The sequence below is a fragment of the Syngnathus acus genome, chromosome 1 (genome assembly GCF_901709675.1).
Source record: "Syngnathus acus chromosome 1, fSynAcu1.2, whole genome shotgun sequence".
NCBI classification, from domain to species: Eukaryota; Metazoa; Chordata; class Actinopteri; order Syngnathiformes; family Syngnathidae; genus Syngnathus; species Syngnathus acus.
Window position 1 is genome coordinate 10,181,195 of NC_051087.1, and position 23,336 is coordinate 10,204,530.

At 40.4% G+C, this 23,336-nt stretch overlaps 1 protein-coding gene across 2 annotated transcripts in view; it reads right to left on the bottom strand.

The window, feature by feature from the left end:
* xylt1 (xylosyltransferase I) overlaps positions 1-23,336 on the bottom strand; it is a 66,857-nt gene that overhangs the window by 28,200 nt on the left and 15,321 nt on the right. Inside the window, exons 2-5 of one of the 2 annotated variants that reach the window (XM_037251116.1) lie at positions 6,614-6,966; positions 6,408-6,571; positions 1,766-1,938; positions 582-784 (exon numbers count right to left, since the gene is read on the bottom strand). In XM_037251116.1, coding sequence (XP_037107011.1) covers positions 582-784; positions 1,766-1,938; positions 6,408-6,571; positions 6,614-6,966 — 893 coding nt within the window. Of the gene's footprint in view, positions 1-581; positions 785-1,765; positions 1,939-6,407; positions 6,967-23,336 lie in introns of both variants that reach the window. The other variant, XM_037251106.1, reaches the window with a different exon arrangement.

The following is a 23,336-nucleotide window of genomic DNA, read 5'->3' on the forward strand; positions in this document are numbered from 1 at the left end:
ATAGAAGCATTTTAATTAGTTGCTACTTGGCTTCTTCAGAAATGTAGCAGAGTCTGAACTCCCAGAAGAACAATAAGCTCAATTAAAGGTAGTTTCTCCCCTAAAAAATCTAAAATAAAATTACTTTCATGACATTGTGTGGAGTTCACTTGAGCTTGGTGGCCTTTAATTGCCTTTTACAGCCTCTTTAAAGAAACATGTTCAAAATTGAGATAGGCTTTTTGGACTATCCAGTACACTGCGGGAAGAAAAAGTCAATATATATTGACCTTGGGCAATTAAATTGTAATCAGGTCACCATGTAACCCCTCGAATGGAGAACAAAGACTTGGAAAAGAAGGTTGTGAAGGGAAAGTGTTGGAGAAGCACTTCATTGATTTGTTTGGTTTGGAGTGACAGACTCTTTATTCAAGGCTCATAGTTAACAAGAGGGTTTCTGCCATATGGACTGAGAGCTCTCATATTGTCCAGGTTGTTACATTCTTGAAAAGATTCCAATATCTTATCACATACACAGTTTCCTCATCTCCTTTCTCGACTCAATTTAGTTTACAGACAATATTGTGGGGCTCCTCCCTTACCTGATGGGGTAGTCAGCAGCGCTGAGGTTGATGAAGAAATCCCAGCTCCAGTCCCTCATAGACAACAGGTCGGCCATACTTCGAAGATACATGGTCAGGAGACTAGCACCCCCCCAGATGGTGGCCATGCGCCATGGTGTTACCCTCACGTTGGGGTATTGAGCAGCCAAGGCCTTTACCTGCCGATGGAGGTAGTTGGAGCGCTGCAGCAAAGACGAAATATTTCAACAAACCTTCCTTGCAGCACTTTACTAAACAGTTGATGGATTATGAACATATGGAACAATACGTTTCATAACATTATCCACAATTGTGTACTACACAGTCCTTTGCCTTTTTCATTTTTGGAAAATATCTTGTTAAAAGTATCTACTTTGACAAAAAATAATGTTTCTCTGAGGTCTAAATTTATGATTGGTGATCAATGATTTTTTTTGGGTGGCGGGGTCTGAACTTATTCCTGGTTTTCATACAAAAAAAACAGCATGACCCAAAATCAGAATGGATGCATGTTCAGCAAAAGCGTTTCGTAAATTACAGTATGTCCATACGTATAAAGGTTTTAAAACAGCAAGGGGTATTCCACTATGCGGGGTTTTATTACCGCAATAATTAAAGCAATAACCCTCCGGGTATGTTCAACATCTGTGTAACACAGACCAGTTACATTTTTAAATAGGGGATGAAATGCAAAGTTGCAAACGCATCACGCGGTTCTACGCATTAAGCGTTTTTGATTCTACATTAATCGTTTTATAATGTTTTAAAGATCGAGAGTAGACGAAATCAAAATCATGATTAAGTTTTGATTGATTGTCCAGCTAATGTACGTCATCCAACTATTTTTCCTGGGGAAGGACACGCATTCAATGTTAGGCTTTAAGGATACACACTATGGAAAACAGCATAGTTGCCCAAGTCAAACAAGAAAAAAAACAAAGAGAGTAAAAAATGTTTTAAGGTTTGGTAACAGCAATTAAAAAAAAACTATCGTTTATGCTATTAGACTAATGATATGACAGAATGCAGTACAGAATGACAAGTCCGTAGAAGCTAATGGCAGACTGTTTTACATCATCAGTGCATGTCCCTTGTGGCATCAACAGGTAAAGATAATTAATTTAAAAAAATGGAATAACTGAGTGGAAGCCTGCAGTGTTAACCTCTACTGGAATTGAGCTCACCTGATCCACGTGTATGTAGTAGTAGTGGGACGTGTGGTAGATGGTTTTGAGGAGACGCTGAAACTGACGAGAGGCGCGTCCATGCACCACCAGGACAAATGCTATCCGGACTGGATTTGATGGGAAGCTCTCTGCAGAGTCCTCATCCCACTGGACATTAGCATTAGCTTTGCCTGTACCAGCAAAAAAAAAAGACAAGCGTATTCAAAAAGCTTTATTATGATTGCTAAATAGAAATTAAGCTGCCATTCTATAGAAATTCCCTTCCATAACAAATTGTCTAAATTTCCATATTTGTTACATTTTGTCAAGAATGTTAAGGCAGGACAGTTATTGCAGTGTATTATAAAATAAGAATTATGCATACTGCACAGCATAATCATTAATAAATGATGGATTCAAAATGTATTGTATTTATTGAATCAATCTTGTAGCAGTGCATGCAGTTGCAGCCAGAATCAAAGTATATGGGATTTCTGCTTTCAACTATAGTAAAGGAAGTAAGCGTATTAAATCAGATGAGTCATATATCAAAAGTCCAAATTTAAAGTTAGCACTCTATTCTGCAAACAAATAACATTGTTGATAGATTGGATTACATAAATGTAAGCATGGACAACATTTTGACAAACTACTACTTAGTTTAATGTTCTTATTGTACAAATGTCATGCATTTGTCTAATTCCTGTATCCACTATTGCTGGTGAAATGATACCAAGTTCCACCATATGGGACTAATAAAGGTTATCTTGTCTTAAAAAATTGATTATATTAATTTACTTTCACCTTCATAGTCACGTCCTCTTGGCTGACGTATTTGGTGCTGTACTAACTCATTTCCTGTTCCATAGAATTATTTTATATAATTTTAATCTCCAGACACTGATTGATTTGCCTGTTATGTTGCTATTCAAAGTTGGTTACTCTCCACTGTAATGTGGGACCGGTTAGACCAATTTATTGTATCACCCAACCACAGAATTAACGTGGTCAAATGCAGAGACAATTACCATAGTGGAAACACAAGTGATTGGTGATTCATTTTGGGTTATATTTCGTAGGAGTACTATGTCACAATTTGAAATGTGCCATAATTTCTTTAGGACTTTGGTTCCCTAGAGTCTGTCTATAGAGAAGCCAAAGGAATACAAAAGCTGTTTATCCCCAAGAGGTCATAGTTCCCAAAATGTCCATCCCGACTCAACACAGTGTCTGGCCCTAAGGCCCTGTAATTACTCAGCTTTAACAACCAAGTATCAAAATGTAAGAAGCCTTAAACCCCGCTATTTAACAGACACATTTTAGGAGAGGTGTCCAGCAGGACGTTGTCAAAAGACGGTTGGGGTTAACAACCTGATTACAACAATCGTTACGTTCTGACATTCCCTGGCACTTGTTTCTTGCACTTCACTCAGCTTCAGAGATCCCAGGAGAGAATTATTTTTAGTTTGTCTTAGACTTAATGTTAATTACTGGCTGGCTAAGAAGGTTCACTGGTTTGCTTTACACATGGATAATTGGGCCAGTTATTTCACTGAATGTGTGCCATCTGAGATAGCTGAACTAATGAGCACTGCTAAGTGTGTGAGAACTTCCTTTATGCTGTCACACTGGTTAAGCATTTTTTGCCATTGAGTCATTTTGACCTACAACAAAATAACCATGACAGCAGGAAAATAAAAAAAAATAGTCAATAGAGACATAGATAAATGTCTCCTCATGAACTGGAGAGTCTTCATCATTCTTCCTGTCAGCATAAATTCTTTAAACTACCCTCCCTTATCTGCTTTCATCCTTTTCTTGTCCTCAATTATCTTGCATAACATCAGTTTAAAATGCTCGCGTGAGGATGGAATATAGTGGGACTGAATCTCTAGATCTGTGTTCATCAATTTATGAGATCGCCAGTCAAAAATACATATACCGTATTTTCCGGACTATAAGGCGCACCGGACTATAAGGTGCACCTTCAATGAATGGCCCATTTTAAAACTTTGTCCTTATATAAGGCACACCGGACTATAAAGCGCACCATTAATGCATCATGTCAGATTTTTAATCCAAATCAAATCATTCTCCATTTTATCTTTTTTATTTCAACTTCAGACGCAACAAATTACTTTATAATCACAAAATAATGATCCATAGTCTTCAGCGGGCCACTTATGATTGATTTCATGACACAATGCTTCGGGCCAGTTTAAATTTGGGAATTTGGTCCATATATAAGGTGCACTGGACTATAAGGCGCACTGTCGGCTTTTGATAAAATTTTAGGTTTTTAGGTGCGCCTTATAGTCCGGAAAATACGGTATATTGACAGATGTGTCAAATTCAGGTAGAGAAAGTAGCCATTGGAGCTTCTCATCAACCAGGCGGCCAGCTGATTTGAAGCTCTGGCGGCTGAAGCCAAACTGTGGCAGGCTTTTTTTTTTTGTTGGGGGGGGGGGGGGGGGATTTGGGGCAATTACTAAATTATCCACAATTTTACATTCTTGGCCAGATGCTATTTGGCCTGGTTAAATGTAATTTTGGCAAAAGGTCCCACTAATGCTACTGTACAAAGGCCCTCCCTGCCAAGCCCCGAAGCATGCATTGCAAGCCAAACATATTATTAGCCAAGTTAGCATATGGTAAACAAAGAGATTGACCATGTTCCTCCAGCATTCAATGATACAAATATCAGATCTAACACAATTGCTGATCCAGCCAATGCCTCAAGGACGCTACACTGATCAAATCAAATTGGACAATTTTGTGCTAACAAGGTTAGGACTCGAATTGGGATGGGAATAGAGGAGGAAAGAGGGAGCGATAACACATTGGCAGGCAGCAGCCAGGCAGAAGGACAGTAAGACCGACAAGTGATTTAATTTAGCTGTGCCGTTGCTATTAGGACAGCCACCAGGGGAAAGGCTTTTTCTATTTCTTGATGTCTTTGATCGCACCGTCAGTTCGAATGGGTTGGTGAGACAGAGCTTGGCACCGATAAATGACACCCCTGCTCTTGGGAAGGGGAATGTACAAAAGTTGCAATGTCACCGTGCTTTTTGTTCTCGAAGGAGAGCACAAGCCTGCTGACACGATATGTTCATTCCAACCCCATCTCGGTACATACGACAGCTCGTGTGTCCTCGTCACTTAAGAATGGGCAATTATACAAGAAAGGCGTTTGCCTAGTTTTTAATTGGCTGGAGACCATTGTGAGTATACCAACATTGTTTCAGATTAAAAAGAGATAATATACTATATTTGTGTTACAAGAGTACAAAGAAACAATTCAAATATAATGAGATTTATGAAATCAATATTTTTCATCCCAAGTAAAGTTTTGTGAGGTTAAGGTCAAGGATCATTTTCCACATGAAACACACCCAAATGAACTTAAACTGGATTCTTTTAATAAGATGCTACCATTATAATTAGGAAAACATGTCTACAGTGTGCATCAATTTCCTACAATTTGAAGTGTGCTAAATCCTATTAGTCAGCTAGTTGAGACTCCCAAATGATTATCAGGGTTAATCCCCCTGGCTCTCTTCCCTGCACCATGCAGGAATGTTGCCTAGATGAGGACCTCATTTGGCATTGTAGCCAATTACGTGTTTGAAAAATTGTTGCTGGAAGAGTTGAAAAAAAATCGCCATTTTTGCAACATTGCCATGATTTTGGCAACACTTAAGAAAGAAGTTGTTGCTCTTTCTCAGTGATACCGCTCACAAACAAGCACAGCAAAATTAAAATAGCTCTTTCAAAATCCAAGCACCACACATTTTACAATTTATTTTGACTTCATAGAGACTGCAATGTGGCCAACTAGTCATTTTTTTGCCCAGGTCCGGTCCAGAGGGAGCATGTTGGAGTGATTTTGGATTGAAGTCAGGGCAGCCCACCAACGTCAAAACAGCAGATAATACATTGTGGGAAGTGAATGATGTTCAAGCCTCCAGCAGACGTCTAGAGATAACAGAATATATGCCAAGGTCCAGTGAAGCTGTTCTGACAGCTGCTACTGCTGGAAAACATTACAAAATGCTACTTATGTTGTTCTCGGTTTGTCCCCAGTTTGTTTTCGTCCTCTGATTTTGTTGGCAGGCTTGGCAAGGTGGAAAAAAAATGTGCAAATGTTTGTCTGTTTGGCGGTTTGAAAAAGAAAAGAAGAATTTTGACGCATAGCCATTTTAGAATAATAAACACATGACAATTGGAAACCAATATGGGCAGAAAACAAACAACATCCTAATTTTCCGCAATACCAATTACACGTAGTAAAATAAATAAATCATGATTCTTGGCTTTCAATTGAGTGGCAATTCAGTGTTTTTTTTTTACCAATTAATTTGAACCATACTGGCCAGAATCAAGGTTGTTATAGTTAACAACATAATGAATTTCCTGAAATTAAAATTGAAAAAATATTTTCATTAAGGGAGTACTCAAATATAAAAGCAACCATTAGAACTTTTAACCGTATTAAAGGCAAAATGAAAGAAAAAATAATAATTATCACTAAAAATACGAAACTATTATAACCCTAGTCAGAATAAAGTCCTTTTGCGATTCTCAGTGCTTGTACTGCATATATTCAACCTATCAAAAAATATTTATGAACACAAAATAGAAAGATGTTTCATGAGCTCACCTTCTAAGGGGCAGTAGCGAGTGACCTTTTCTGGCATTAACTGGCCCTCTTTGTGTCTGCAGTAGACTTCTGCAATCTGCTGCCTGCAGTCCTTGCTTTTGGCCCTGGACAGAGCTGAGATGGCTTCCTTCCCACTGATTTCGCACTCGGGTGGTTGGTCATAGGTCACCTCCAGGGGCGCTGCAGTCGCCTGCCTTCTGTGCGGGTGCTGATGCCTGTGCTGGGCCTGGTGAGCGGCGTGATGCCGTAACCCTCCTGCAGCCGCACCTTGACCACCCGGGCGTGAGTTGTTGGCGACCGCCAGTGGCTGGTGGCTTAAAGGTAGCACTTCATTGGAGCTGCGAACCAAGTTGGGGGAGTTGTCACGCCAGACTTGCTGCTGGCCATGAGCCTTCTCCTGCAGATGCTCTCGCTGCTGCCTCCTGCCGGTTTGCCGATGCGGCTGCGAGCGTGCGCCAAAGTTGCTATTGTCTATGTTATCAAAGTCTTTTGGTACAGAGTTCTCATTATTACTGTCCACTTTGCTTTTCTCCTTGGGACGATGGGAGTAGTATCCATCCTGCAAAGAGTAGAGAGAGGAATGCTTGTTAAATGGTGAGGGATTCTAAAAGCGGAGCCACACTATTAAGAAAAACACAAGATGAGAAGCGAGCGAGCGTGGAGCATATCATACTTTGCTTTAACAATCAATGTGGCATGTTTGAGTGGGCAACAAAATGCACTGAACTGTGTGGCATGAAATTAAGTATTGAGGTATTGAGTGGGAGGACTACAAGGTGCAACTTGACTGGAGGTGACACAGGGCTGTTGCTCCGTGCCATCATCAGATTAGCCCGGTTTCAATTAAATTCTCCCTCAAATGGCCCCAGCTCATCGTAAACAGATTACCCAAAGGGGATAAAGGGCCAGCGTATGACTGTGAGTTTGTGTGGCTGTTAATGCTCGAGCGTGTGTGCATGCATGTGTACAATTCTTTTCACTTGGAGACTCAGAATAAGAAGGAACTGTAGTGTGGCATGTGACAAGGAAGGCGTCATATGAGATTGTGTGCGTGTGGGACTGAACCAACAGTTTATCTTTGAAGCAGAAGAAGCTGAATTCAATGGAGAGTGCATTAAAAAAGTGCAATGAGCAAAAGTAGGGAATGGATCGTGAGGCGAAGGAGTGCTGATATTAGGGTAGCGCTGGCCTGTTGCAGCAAAATGTACTGTCATGCATCAGATGCAAAAGAAAGAAAGCTGCCTTGCAGCCACGTCACTGTTGCACACCTTGCAAGATGCATTGGGGGAGAGGTGGGAGGGAAAAAATAGGGAGTATGGGAGGTGGAACAGCAAACAGCAGCTGGGGAAAGATAGAGCCCACAACAACAAGGCTCCCTGATGTGCTTCAGCATTTACAAGACAGAAAAGAGGCGCCAAAAGAGGTGGGGGGAAAACGGAGCTATGTACAACAGAAGGGAAGCGGGAGAGCTGAACACAAGGGCGTTGAATTAGCTGCTATTCACGCTAGCAGCCGAGGATGGAAATGTCTTTGGACTATGAGCACTGGTTTTCTCGGGCTTTTTACCCTGAAACCAGACGCATTGTCATCAACCTTTCCTTTATACGAGCACCTTCCCTGAACACAATTACACAGTTGACGCACTGTCCCACTCAGTGAAAGAAAGAGAGCAGAACACAAAAAGGGCAAGGAATCCTGAAGTGGAACAGCGCGACACTGTACATCATCATACATAAATAATTTGTAGGTTTTTTTTTTAATCGTAGATCCACTCCTTCCACATGAATTTTACCCTTTCATAAACAGGGATGGAAAACCCTTCTTTGTGGAAGTAATAACGAATAAAAGAGAAGATCCCTTTAAGCTGCTTTTCCAGCAGACCTGTCACAATCCAATACACCTTTGAGCTTCTACCTGTCATCTCCCCCCTTTCTTTTCACCTTCACTTGCTCCAGTTCTTTTTTTCACGCATTTCTTCACACAATCAAGATCCAGCCCCTCTGCTCCACATTTCTTCCCCTTTGCTTAGCTTCACACCTCTTTTTCTATACCCAGGATTATTTCACACCTTCCTCCCCGCTCCAATACCCCTACCCATCCTATGTAAGACTTTGTTTTCTTCACTATTCCAGTTCAAAACATCAGGTTGTCGGACAGAAGGTGGTAATCCCTCGTGTAACAGCTGCTTATGCTTATGATCACCTAAAAAGAAATACAGGCCTGAGAAGAAAATACTTAAGGGGCTGATCTAAGCACCATTAGTCACAAAACGTTTGTTTAGCTCATAAAAACCTAAACCAAAAATTTATTGGGTTGCATTCACAATGTGGATCTTGGAAGGATGCTACTACATTGAAATCACATTATAGATCATATCACGGCGATTGATTTGTTTTTATTGTGAACAAAAACATCCAGATGTAGACGGTACTGTATAATGTTCTGAAGGATCTGCCAGTATGGAGCATGTGGTCAACACTGCTCTGTCCTTTCTGCATGTTCTTGCTTCTGTGTTGCTGGAAATTGGGAAACAAATGTGAATGCTTGGTTGTCTGCGTGTCATGTGATTGACTGCTGACCGGTCCGGGCTGGATCCCAACACTTTGCCAAAGTTAGCTGGAATAGGCTTCAACTCACTCGTGATGCAGAACATGATAAGTCGTGGAAAAATGTTGATCCAAAGTCTTTAACTGATTTCATCACGGGATCATGACTCGTTGCAATTAATTGACATGGATCAGATGAGACCAGCCTCAAGTATGTTGGAAGGAGAAAAAAGGGGACAGTTCTCTGGATGAACTATCTCCATACTGTGCAACTTCCACCATTCCTCCTCCTCTTCGGGACTTGGTTGGCAATGTTGTTTTTTAATCTCATGCTGTAAGATGGAAGCTGTGGGGCAAAGAATTAATAGTTGGACTGGAGATGGGGCAAGGATGGATTGCTACAGGGAATGTTTTTTTTTTAAATTTGCTGAATGCATTGGAACCGCAACCGAGAATTGCCTGGCATGCGTTCCAGGGTTCACACAAACAATGCAGAGGAGTGAGGAAATAGCAAAAGAGGAAAACATGAATATTATCCATCACTGGTAGCCACACTGAGAGAATGGGAGAGTGGTCCAGCCTCCCCTCTGGGAATGGTTTAGTCCATTCCTCACATACAGAGCTGGCCGATACTTCTGACTTTTCCTCATTTCCTCTGCCACAGGGGAAAATATTTCACCTGTCCCCCTTTCTTTCTTTCCCTTTGCACTTTTCTTTTTGGTTCACCCAATCTCCTGTGTGGCTCAGGGAAAGGAACTTATCTTTCTTCCCGCACCTGTCATTCTCCTCCCCTGGCCCTCATATCATCCCTTGCTCTAAGGGAGGAAGGAATCTGCAATCCCCTCCTCCTGAATGTCTTTTTTACTTCCAGGGACAGCAAGGTAGCGGTGCATCAGTCCAACCACGCCCACCCAGCAAGATTCCTTTTAACCAGTGCACCATTGGGACAGGGCTAAGGCAAGCCATCAAATGGGCCAGCGCTATGGCGACACAAGCAAGCAGCCGTGCAGACAACCACACCAGCCGCAAACATATTGCGAAGTTCATTACTAAACGCATTTGGCCGTGCTATGCATATTAGTGAGGACACGGGAGTTGGATCACCTCAGCTGCGTTCTGGCCTGAACGTGCTTGCCATATGGCTAACGAGCTCAGATTAATTACCTGGAGTTAATCTCTGAGCAAGATGCAGAGTCTTGTATGACACTGGAGCCTGATACACAAACACCCTCAGTTCACAGCTGTTCTTCCACCACAAGAAAGTGCAAAGCGAATGGGCAAAAGCAGAGTTGGAGGCCTGGGGATTCTGCTCTGGGAGATGAAAACTCATTATTTTGTGTATTTTTGAAACATTAGCGCTAAAATGTTTAACATTAAAATACTGCAGAACACTAAAATGAATCTCGCAAACATTCAGCAGTATGATGAAAGAGAAAACGTTTATGCTACATTGCTGTTTCAAGCAATGAATATTTCCAGTCTTTAAGCTACCGCAATCAAATCCGTATAGAGGCTAAAAGTGAAAGGATGCTGGTCACATGTAAGCATGTGGAGATGTATGATTAGCAACAGCTCTGAATCAACGATTGACGTTAGGTATGCACAGAAGCCTCTTAGGTGCCCTGAAACAAGAAGTCCAAGGGACCTTTTGTGGTTGTGAAAATGCAGAAAAGAGCTAGAAGGAACATATATTATTGCCATAGCAATTCCACTTATAAATGTGCACTTATGTTTATTTATTTATTCCTTATTTATGTTATCGCTCGATTGTGATAGCACTTCAAAGTCTTTTTCTACAAAATAAATGAATGTGTGTAAACGTTCATCTTTGCACAAAGTATTTATTATCAAATAGGTGTTAAACATTTTGGATGCTACTTATCATCATTAGAGCACATATAGATAAAGAAACATTCATTCGCACATTTGCCAATGGGCAATTTATTTATTGTCAGGGGATGCAATGGGAATTTTATTTTTCTATCTTGGTAAAGAAATACATTTTGCTCTTCATCTGCTTTTCACGCATTTTTATGCTGCACTTACAGCCTTGACCATTACATTTCTTACTACCGGTTGCTGCAAGCACGGCATATCTTGCTAATTTATCTATTGCAATTAATACAATGTTGCTTTGAATGAGAGCAGCAGATAATGCTTGAAATATAAATGAACCATTTAATGGACCTAATTTAATTCAAGTTCTGCTCAGCTGTGGAAAAGAACGTGATTTAATTGAATGTTTCAGTGGGAATGTTGTGCTGGGGAAAAAATAGTAAATGAGTTGATGTCAAGATTATCCTTTTAAAGAACTTTACGCTAATCTTGATTGAGGTGAAATCGAGTTAAGGGACAACCTGAAATGACCTCAAAGGTTTCCAGAAAGCATATGTACCAACGACCCACACTCAACAATGAGCTCAAATCCCCTGAGCATGTGGAAAAAGTGAAGCCGGCCTGCCTAAGCCTCACGAGGTTTGGTTTGCTTCTCCTCCATTAAAAAAAGAAAGAAAGAAAATGTTGCTCTGCACCCCGGTGGCTTACACAGATGGATCACTAAACCACACATTTACAGTCACACTTTTCTTCTCTTTCTATTGAACAAACCAACCTGTTTGCACACTCACATACTGCTTACCAATGGGACTCGTTCATCCTGCAGTCTCTGTGTGTGTGTGTGTGTGTGTGTGTGTGTGTGTGTGTGTGTGTGTGTGTGTGTGTGTGTGTGTGTGTGTGTGTGTGTGCGTGCGTGTGTGTGTGTGCAAGAGAGAGAGAGAGAGAAAAGGGGGGAGGACGAGAGAATACTGTCATACTGTAGTAAATGGTAGACAGGTTTGGTGTCTCAAATGACACAATATCAGCCAGTATGGTTGTTATTATCAGACTAAATGGCTATTATCAGTTGTCAATGATTCTGATATTGCTTACTTCCCCTGCTAATAGGCTCGATATTACTTCCGAGGGAGAGATAATCATGAGAAAATCAACGAATAATATAGTCGGCCTTTGTGGTTGATAGATGACAGACTATATCAAATAACAGATTTTTCCACAGGAGACTGCTGTCACGATTGCTTCGTGAGGTAAATGTTGAGTCTTAAAGCCATGACAGTTTTATGACATTAACCATTCATCCATCCACCACCTGTCTCTCACCCGTCCACCCAACTGCATGTCTGTCCGTCCGTCCATCCATCCGTATTGTATATTATAAATGAAAAATTTTAGGAAAATGCATTTTTTCTCTTATATATTGCAATTCCATTCTCGACTTTCTTCAACTCAAGCTTTAGTGTAATAATCACTACAGTGACATATACAAACATAACATAAAACGGCATCAAAATTTGCATTCTGATAATGCAAGGACACTAAAGCTCTGTGAGGGAGACAGTCCTTTTTTATGGTTTTTAAGATGGTTCAATAAAGAAAGAACTAATGCACTACTTGCTCAGGATGCATTTTACATCACTCGAGTCAGCCAGGATGAAAGGCAAAGTTTTAGATTTACAGTACCCACATACCGTATATCCAACTACCTGGTCAAATTTCTGTTTTCTGCTTTTACACCTAAAACGTTTTTTAGTATCCTCTATTTTTTTCCTGTCGGACGTACCATGGGAGTTTCCAAATTGCAAGAGGAATGAAAATGGCTTAGCTACATACAATATATGATGTCTATATTGCTGAAAGGCACGAAAGAGAAACCATGGAAAGACGCTAGCAGCCCTCATGCTGGGTGCCTTTACCACTTCACTCATATAGGGTGTGAATAGTCCCCCCAAACTTTACAGCTCCAGATTTGAATGGGGCCCATTAGGCGAAGCCATATCTCACAAAGGCATGAAAAATCCGTAGCACGCCTTATCTTACATCTCCCTGTTCAGCCATGAAATGACACCCTTATTTAATCAATTGTGAATCATGAAATTTTGCACAAGAGCCTCCTTTTCTTTGCGTTTGACAGTGATTGAACTGCACAGCCATGCAATTCCATTCACCACGGCGATGAGAAGAAAAGAGTGGGGGGTGGTGTCTCTTTGCCAGCAGTTTGTGAGAGGACGAGATGAAGGCGATTTGCCTGTGACACCAGACATCCCCATTTTGGTGGCACCGCTGCATGGACATGCTGCACGGTGGATTCTGTAGATCTGGGCAGTCACAAGTGTTGGAGGTGTATGGTTTTATGTTAGTAGTTGCAGATGATGAGACAGTCAGAAAAACTTTTACAAAGGCCCCTGAAAAGACCAAAGGTGAAGCACAGCAGCGAAAGATATTGGGGTGAACGTGATAAGTGGAGAAGGGGCCATGAGAAACAGTAGCAACAGCAGAGATGTAGACAAGAGTAGAGGAGGAGGAGATGGGAGAGATTGGGGGTGGAACGGGAAAGCCTCCCCCTTTCGTCCTTTTGTGTTGCATGAATGGGCCGGTGGGAACAACATGTGAATGTATGGTGTGCACTGGGAGTGTTCCGAGAATATCGTTGGTCTGCCTTCTGAATCTGCCTTGTTACATAACTGGGACCCGGGTGTCGCCCTAACCCACACATCAGTGGTTCATTACCAGATTTAGTATTTTCTTCAATGCTGATAGTATTGATGAGATGACCGCACTTCATAATTACTTGACTGCAATGAAGGGTTGGATGGCTCATAATTTGTTTCAGTTGAATGTGGTGAAAACTGAGGCATCAACTCTTACCCTCTGTTTAGAATTATTTTATAAATGCAAATAATTTGCGCAGCACATATTGAGAGTCCTTCCGGTCATATTCGATCAAGCCCGTCATTTCAGGAAGACATTAAAATTGTAACACGTTTTGGCTTGTCCAACTCACTTTTAATTAGTTGTTTTTTTTTTTTTTTACTTTGGTCCATATTATCACACAAACAGAAATGATCATTTATGCTCTTATCTCCTCGAATCTTGACATTGCAATTTTTCCGCTATCTTAACAAAACTTACATCATTCAGTCAACCTTGCACTGTCTACCAGTTCTTTTTAGATTTAGTACAAATGTGAAAAATCACTTACAGGGCTTTCAATGGTTACTCTCCGTCATACTTGGTAGATTTGATGTCGTTTTATTGTCATGCTAGGTCACTATGGTTTGCTGACTGCCTCTGACTTACTGTCTCTCACCCAAGATTAAGAAAGCAAAGGTAAGAGAGCCTTGCACTGCATTGTCCTCAAACTGTGAAATGCACAGCCATTTAAGCCAATAGCTCTCTTTTTTGTAAATGCTTTCTATATAGACATGTTTGCTGACCGTATATTTATATAGTGACAGATGTATACACACAGTACATAAAATCACAAATGATATAGTATTACTGTATACTGCGGTATGTACATTACCAACGGGAAGAGGTGATGGATGAAAAGCAGGCATCAAAAAGGACTACATACTAGCACGCCAACTGAAAAGCATTTGAGGCTCGCCCACATACTATACCCAGCTGCTAGTTCAGAAAGGAATTCTTGTAGAATAAGCAATTTCCAAATTGTGCTATTCCGTGTTATTTGGGTAGGTCTATAATTTTGTCCTTGATGCCCTGATTTTCATTATATTGACGAAATGTATTGCGTTGACTATAATTAAGTGGGGGGATGATTACCAAGGATTAATATGGGTGTTCACTTCCAGGAGTCATGGATGCATTCATGCATGATGCATGACAGTCCAACAGAGATCCTTGAGGGCTCCAGTGATTTCCAGGGCAAATATTATCAATCTGGTCACAGTCTTCTAATCACGCGTTGTTAGGCATACAGAAATGTTTTAGGCTGTGTATCAGGTTTGTGTAGCTTTTGGAGACAATTGTTGAGGTCAGCAGAAAACACTGGAAGGGCAAATATGTCAGTTGCATAATAAATATTTATTGACACGTGAGAATGGATGGATGGACTATCTGCAATCAAACCTGAAATTTCCTGCAACACTTTTAGTAACACTGTGGCCAATTTCTCAAAGAAATCAATGCAGGCAGATGTTGCAATGGTGTAAAACTGCATGGTATAGCCTTTATGGGTTTTTTATTGTGTATAGTGTAGTCGAGTGCAGGCTTATCAAACCACTTTGTGTCCTTCACCTAGCAACAACACGCTAGCCATCATCATGATCATTGCATGCAGTGTACACTAAAAACATTGCAGTCCATCATACACAATAACATGTTCATTGTTCGTCATCAAGTGGCACAGGACGTATAAACCTTGGTCTCCTGGCAACCAACAAATAAACCCTCAGGCTTCAATCACCAAGAATTCTCATGTTAACAGTTCACTCAAAGAAGTCTCGCAAATGGCTTGAATAAAAGTAGGTGGCAGAAAGAATTTGCTATTCGTAAAAAAGGGGTGACTAGACTTACAGTAACTCTTGCTCATACAAAACATTCACACGGTGATCAGAACGAATCAACAAGTTTGGTAACATTTCCAGTTAATCAGCTCAAACCCTAAAAGGAATCCACCAACAAGCGCAAGACTCTTTTGATTGATTCCGCTAATCCCACATCAGAACAGCATGGAGCCCCTCCAAAATCCCACCAAATCTTTTAGCGCCTACATGAAAAGCTGTTTGTTAGCAGCAGGACCGCTGGACCCGGTTACAGCTTTCAACAAGTTGTAACACAATGTGGTCAAATTACAATGTTGACCTCCCACATTTCTACTCTTAATATCCTAATACTCTTAACTACCTGGATGGCATCAAAATATCTGGACTTGTGCTGACTAGGGAGACACATCAGCAACATTTTGGGCTTTCATATTTCGTGTATCAGCAGATGTGCACACGGACTAACAAGGACCAACCTGAAGGAGAAGTCAGGGAGTCTCTTGCAGCCAATCATGTCTATAATTTGCCCTCACGAAAAGGAACGCCAAGACAAAGACTAGCCCTGAAAGGCCACTCATCCATTTCTCAGTTTGCAGTTTTGCGTGTATTAGTAGCAGTACATACTTGGCAGGATTATTCCTTGACTTATTACCAAACGCCACATGCAGATTTTCTATTTGGCACTCGACTGAATTGGACCGATGACCTTCCCCTCATGAACACAATGTACAAAGGTGTAAAACAGCAATGATGCACTTTTAGAGTAGAAACAGACACACAGCAGAAACAAAGACAAACACTATCTCTTTCCTGCCAGTCTTGCTTGCTCGCCTTAAATGTCCTCTGCACACTACCAAAGGCTAACCGCTGGAGGAAAGAGCCAATTTGTAAACGATTTAACCTTTAATGGAGAAAATACACCGAGTCCCTTTAGATGTGATGCCAGAGACGCAAAATAAGAATTACTGCTATGATTTACATATCATTTAAAAGCAGTGTCCACTTATCTCCGTTCTTCATGATGTTATTTGTCTGCTGTATGTAGTATGTCTGTGTTTATGCTTGCTGATGGATTCATTTTCAAGAATAAATTTGCGTGTGTGTGTGTGTGTGTGTGTCTGCGGTCTTCAAAACAAGCTAGTGCCAGGGCTTAGCTGATAGGCTAATTAAGCTCACCACAGGGAATAAATGTTTCCTCTCAGCCTGCCATTTGTCACACCTGGCATGGAAATGTCACGACGAAAAGAAACACAGTCGCGCATGCAAACACTGCCTGCACTGTGAGAAATGCTGAGGTAACAGCTACAGATCTAGACATGTAAAAGAGCATGCATCTATGGTAAATGTATTATGAGTCATACTTTCATGTCATGCAAAACTATAAGCATCATATTATTTTGTCATGCTCACAACAAATGGGGATATAAACATTTGGAATTGGGAGGTTCAACTAAAATTGCTATTTGTGCGTTTCTGCAAGTTTTTTTTTAATGTACTTGAAATTAAAATAGAAACAAGTGTTTTCAAGAAAGTGCTTTCACAACACAAGAATTTGCAAACACAGCCCAGAAGTGTTTTCCTTAATGATACGATTGAAATTGCGATTAAATTTCAATAAACTGCCAAGCCCTATCTTGCATGTGTATCTCCTACTTTGGTTACAATTTGATGCTGAAGAAAAACATGTTGGTTTTATTTGCTAGTGCTTGTTGCTTTAACATCGGTGTGCCGTATTGTCACCACATCAGTCTGTCAAGTCTCCTTTAATGTGCCGCGTTTGGTCTGACCTACTTCTCTTTCGAACAAACTCACACAACAAACGTGCATGCTGCTTCACACTGAAGCCTACTGTTCATTATAGGGCATGACAGTTTCAATGGCGTGCAGCCCCCCCAAGTCATTGTAGTACTATCACTCGACAGAACCAGTACAAACCTGTCCTGTAGCACAGTGACACCCTGAAAAGCACATTGCCACATTGTTTGAAGTTCAGAAAGAGATTTAAGGCTACCGTAATGAATGATGACAGTATTTATGTCAAACCTCACCTGGCTGACTCAATGTTTTGTGGGGAATTGAGAGGGGAGTGGGAGGGGGATTGCGACCATCTCGTGTTGGATTGAAACTAATGACCTGCTGCTGCTGCTGCTGCTGTTGTCATTCTGCAGTGTGAGGCTCGGCAATGTAAGAAACAAAATATTGCTTGGGCCAGACCCATAGTGTGCATGAGTGCTGAAGATTGGCATGTCCATGCTTGGAGTTAATGTACTTGTATTTATCTTGTGTGAAATGTGAATTCGACTGCTGTTATTTTGTTATTTGAAATAACAAACTATGTGCACAAGCAGTCAATATTGGTTAAGGTCAAAATTCTGGTTTCTGAAACATTTCGAATAACCTCTGCTTGTGTATTTAGAGTGGGTTGCTCACCAGAGTTTGCACGTACAAGTAGTTCCGGTACTCAAAAGATTAAGATTCCTTGTGGATAGAGCGTGCGCAAATCAATGTTAGCTTCAAAGGAGGTATTACGATATGCGTTTATATGACCATCGACCACATGGGCAGTTAGAAAAAGAGTAACCCAGGGATCTTGTTTTTACGGTGTTTAGATGGTCTTGCGCAACCATAATATTCCCAATATTATTATTTTTTTAAAGGTTTATTGACTGTTTGTAAACATAGTCACAGTCTTATCAATGCAATCCAAGTGGCTTATTGTCTCGGCATCGACATAGTCAGGTCAAGGCCGATGAGCAAGTCAGTAAAGCTAAATTAAGGATACTTCACCTAAGCAGTACTTCCATGCATCAATTTCAAGAGAAGGGCAAATATTGATCATGTACTTAAAGTAACCTGGCAACTATCGGTCTTTCTTCCCTCTTGTTTGTCTTGTGTCAATATGTCATCTCATCATCTTTAAATAACATCAGGTATGCATCTTTTTCTTCTTCCCACTCCCCCTCAACGTTCACCTCCATCTCTTCCTTCCACTATGTTGACAATCGACAAGTCGATGTCATTTGTTCTAATACACTCTACAAGCAGTCTGACAGTGTGCGTATGCTGTGGTATTGCCCAACACAGCAGAAACATGTCGGCCCCATATGGAGCTTCCCTACAGGGCAAATTGATATGGGACAGCGGGTGAAAGTCTGGAAGCATGCTGCTAATACACTGGCAGCTCTCAAAGTGCTGCAGAACAAGAGGATGAGAAAACCTTAAGTTGCTTCAATTAAAAGGTGGCACTACTTTTTGAGAGAGCACTGGTGTTTCAGTTTTGTTGTTTTATTTAATAATTTATACACAAACTTCCTAAGAGGTACATTATGTATGTATGTCTGCCTCACAATTTTGGGGTTCAAGTCCCGCTCTGTGCCGCTTGCGAGGCTCATAAGTATAAGCGGCTCAGAAAATGGATGGATGGATATACTGTAAATTTTGGACTACAAGCCGCTAGTTTTTTTTGGCAAATTTTGAACCTTGAATCACGAATTTTAGCTGGTGCGGCTTATAGTCCGAAAATTACGGTAGTTTATTGTTGGGTCTGTTTACAATGTTGTAGGAATACGTTGCATCAGTTGTTTCCAATACTACTGGAATTGAAGCAGCTGCTATAAAATTTTGCATATAGTATCATCATTGGCCCTCTTGGCTCCACGCAGGATATTTTGCTAACATTACAAGCACAGTTAGAATTTTGCTACTCTCTTTTTTGGGAAAAATAGTTGCCAGAAAGGGTAGTTAAGTCATCAGCCAATATAGCGAAAATAAATAGGTTGGCAACACTGCAGATATAAGTCGTAGATCTTGCCCGCGACCTCGCTTGTACCAGCAAGCTCACGTGCACATAAAATAAAAGCACAACTTTCAAAATAAAAGCATTACATAATTTATGTTTTATTGAGACTTCATGGTCACGGTGAGGGGCTATCAAAGATTATGGTGGGATGTCTCATCAGAGCCGTACCTTGCGCAGGTCTACACAACTGAATACAAATACTCGTGTTCCATATATGTGTTTTTCCACATTCTGTTTTGCAAGGCATAGAAAATCTCCTTAATAGAACAGTTTCTGATATACTAGTACATCCCTCAATGGCTTTAGACTGTCTATGTACCAAATAAGTGACCAAGTAGTGAGTGTATACTCTAATAGTTAACAATTACAAGTACCAACTTGTTCTTGTTAAAGACCAATGTTCCGAGCACCAGTGATTTATAAAAAACGAGAGAGACATAGCAATCAGACAGTAGTTGATCTTGTGCCTCTTAATCTCGCCTCCTCTGGCTCAGCCTAACTGACATTTCCTTAATTCATTCCTCTCAGGATTCTCGCATTTTAATTAGGCCACTCCAAATCTCCTCCCATACAGCTTTTTTTCTGAATTTTTCTTTTTTTTATCCTGCGTATTTGTCATTTGCCTCCTTCGTCTTTCATTGTCACGACTTTGCTTTTTTCACTTATTCAGCGGGTTATCTCCCAAATAACGTACAGCAAAAAAATACCACGACTGCCTACACGGATAGTGGATATAGTGCAGAGGTAAATAAATCATTGAACTGTGACATTTAAAAAATAAAGAATTTTTGGTTTGTGGTGGTCGAAAATACTGGCATTAGAAAAACATTGTCACCTTTAAGCTAGGCGGTTAATGTATGCATTTGTTGTGTATGTGTGGGTGTTCAAAAGTACATTTTTACATATTAGCTCTTCTGAATGTTTTGGTCTGCCTCATACAGATTTAAACTGTAACCTGTCTGCCCCTCAGTATTCCTTGCTTATCTCCAGCTTCAATGGAAACATGAGGAAATTACTTTTTATAAAGTGTCTGACAAAGCCAAATCTTTTCTATGCTTTCCTTTGGAACAGCAGGAGCTTTAATTATGACCCAAGTGCTTTGCGAAAAGGATCCAAGACAACTGAGGTAGCACCTTTGAGGTTACAATTTATTTTTACAATGCATCTGCGTAAAAACACGAACACACTGATGGTTCCGTGTATTGTTGAAAGTTTTGTAGTTTGGATGTGTGTGTCACACCAATGGCTGGAGTCTAACTTTAACATCCATAAAGAGGATCCTTGGCAAAGCGTATACACAGTGCAAAAAAGAAATGGTTTAACTAAAATCTGAATGTATTAAATTTTGTTTGTGTGAAAATTGGCTTTCCTGAATTTCACAACAAAGGTAAGAAGAGATTACAAAATGACTGATTGTATGGCTGAAGTAAATTTGCTTTGTTTGTTACGCTATTGAAATAAATGTCAGTTATTTATATTTTAAATGTATATATAATTAAAGTCAGTTATTTATACTTTAAAAGTACAAGTTGTGTTTTTTACATTGTAGTTTATGTATTGTGGCGACTGAGATTTGTCTATCTTGATTTGATTCCCCAATAGAATGTCATCATGATGAATGTCATCAGTATTGTGACTTTAGAGGATTGGTCCACCAATGAGATATTACAACAAAATGTTGGTGTTATTTTAATGGGCAAAAAGAAGACGAAAGGAAACGAACATCAAAGACGTGTGTGAGGGAAAAGGGGGGTGACCACTGTGACTAGCCAATGTACAAATGAAAAGAGGCAAGTCTTGGATTTTTCTTGTGTATCTGCAGATTTTACGTCGTTCTTGTAAATGGTGAACAATAACAGCGAGTCGTATCAGCGCTTACTAATTTCTACCCAATAAAGCTAGTGTGTTTGACGAGACAAATCCTGATCATGACAAAACGTCCGTAGCCAAAAAAGGCAGTATATTTTATTTTGGGATTCGTGCTGGAAAGAGAAAAAACAATCAAACGGCCAGCAGGCTGCTTGTGACTCTGGTTTTGCTGGTCTACGGGGTGAGCACTTTACTGCTTGAGTGATCATCAATTTTCTCCAAGGTTTTTCAAGGTAATAGACCGCACTGCTCTTAAATGGGGCATTTGAAATAAAGGTGTCATAATGCAGTATCTTTATAATTTTGCAACCACGTTTACAAAAGTATTTGGATTCACACTAAAACAGAGCCTAATATTTTGATGCTGTGGGCAGTACTCAGCAAAGCGATCTAATTATAGTAATTCTGTGGATGCTGAAGAATCCTTTGATCAAATCCAAGCAGGATGAGCTCCACCTCGGTCCCCAATGGAGAAGGAGCTTTGCAAAACTAACCACTCCTCACACAATCAGCAACACAGAGTACATTTTAAAGAGAAAAAAAAAAGGCATTTCTGAGACACATTAGGATGTCAGAGGTGAGCAGAAGGTGATATCAAACAGATTCATAGAGGAAATGATGTGATTGAATTGAAAACAGTAGCATTTATTACCTCAACTTACTAATTTACCTCATTTGTTTTTAGTTTTGTGGTTCTGTTACTGTTTAATGAAACCAACAGGAAATAACAAAACACTTGGGAAGGCCCCGGTTTCATCAATCAGAGCACAAATACACGCGCACGTTCTTCCTGCCCGAAATATCCTATATGTCCCTTTCCTGTTATCCAGGGGATGATGTAAACCCGTATCCTCTCTCTTACAATTGTGTACATCTGTACACAAAATAGAGATGAACATGATGACTTTGCCACTGATGTAACCACAATCAAAAATGATTGTGACACATCTCTTAAACAATCATAGTTGGGGTTAGACGATTATTTCCCATTATGCTTTATTTTTCCATTACACAGCATCACTTAATACGTCAGTCGAGCTTTATTTCGATTTTATTGTTACCATTCATATCTCACCTGGAAGAAAAATGACAGAATAATAATCCTTGTTCTGAATTTACCGATAATGGCAATAAAATCGATTGTGATTCAGATTTTTCTGTTATGGCATGACTGTTCGGCAGTAAACAAAGCTTAGCTTGGCTGGATGAAGATGATTTCAAAGAATTTGAATCTTAACCTCAAGATCATCAAACACAGCTGGGATGTACTACAATAGAAATTGTGAGCCAGAATCAGACACCTCTGACACATTCTTCTGGCTGACAAACATTCCCATTTAAAAAATTCTCCATCTTGTAGAAAGTCAGACAAAAAAATTCAGCGTAACACAAATGTATTCCTCTATGGTTTCATCAATCAGAGTTTTCTACCACAAACTATTACAGCATTGGTTTGTTGACTCTGAATCGTAAGAATGGATTTGACTTAGGCAACATAGCTACAAGGCCAAATGATTTCTAATCCATGACCTTCTGCAAAAGATAAGTAGGAAAAAGTCGTCTCAGGCTTCCTTACGCTGAAGGCTGAGCTCCAGTCTTGCAGTCTCATGTGCTTGAGGGTTTGCCTAAGCGTCTCTCTGCAACTCCGAGATCATGCTCCAGAGTTGCATTGAGAAACGACTCCGTCCAATGTGTGCGGTAATTATGTGGTTAGCCTTAGCGAGTGGTAAGGACTAGCTGATTATTGGTGCAGCTGATACTTTTGGTACTAGCCCGCTAAGTGGTGCAATGTGTGACAAACCAAAATCATTCGGGAGCATAACAGCCTGCCTCTGTGAGGGCAGTGAGACACACAGAGTCTCTTCTGTGAGCTGGAGGGTGTGATGCAATGAGGTGGACTACCTTGCCCACGGTTGAGGTCACATTGTGAAGGTAAAGCGTGCCTTGTGTACTTGGGTCTGGGTGTGTCATTGCGTGTTATTAAACCCTGAAGTGATGCACGGTAAAGAAGGCAAAAATGATGAATTTTCTGCATACCAATTTGGTGCAGTCTATGAAAACGTGTAGCCGAGCTCAAATATTCTGCCGTATGTTGGGCAACCTCTCAAGTCTAAAGCCCTTAAGGTTGTGCAATCTGTAAATGAACAATATATTTTTTTGGGGGGGGGGAGGGGTCATCAAAGAGTTAACTGCGGGCTATATATATAGCCCCAAAAACAAGTGGCAAGTGAAAATGACAAGAACATTTGCAGCAAAACTGAATCATCAGATGACATACACGAAAAATACGTTTCTAATAAATTCGCTGCACACTTATTCAATCTTTATGATGCCTTAATTTTTTATCCTGCAAAATATTAACCTCATTTAGAAA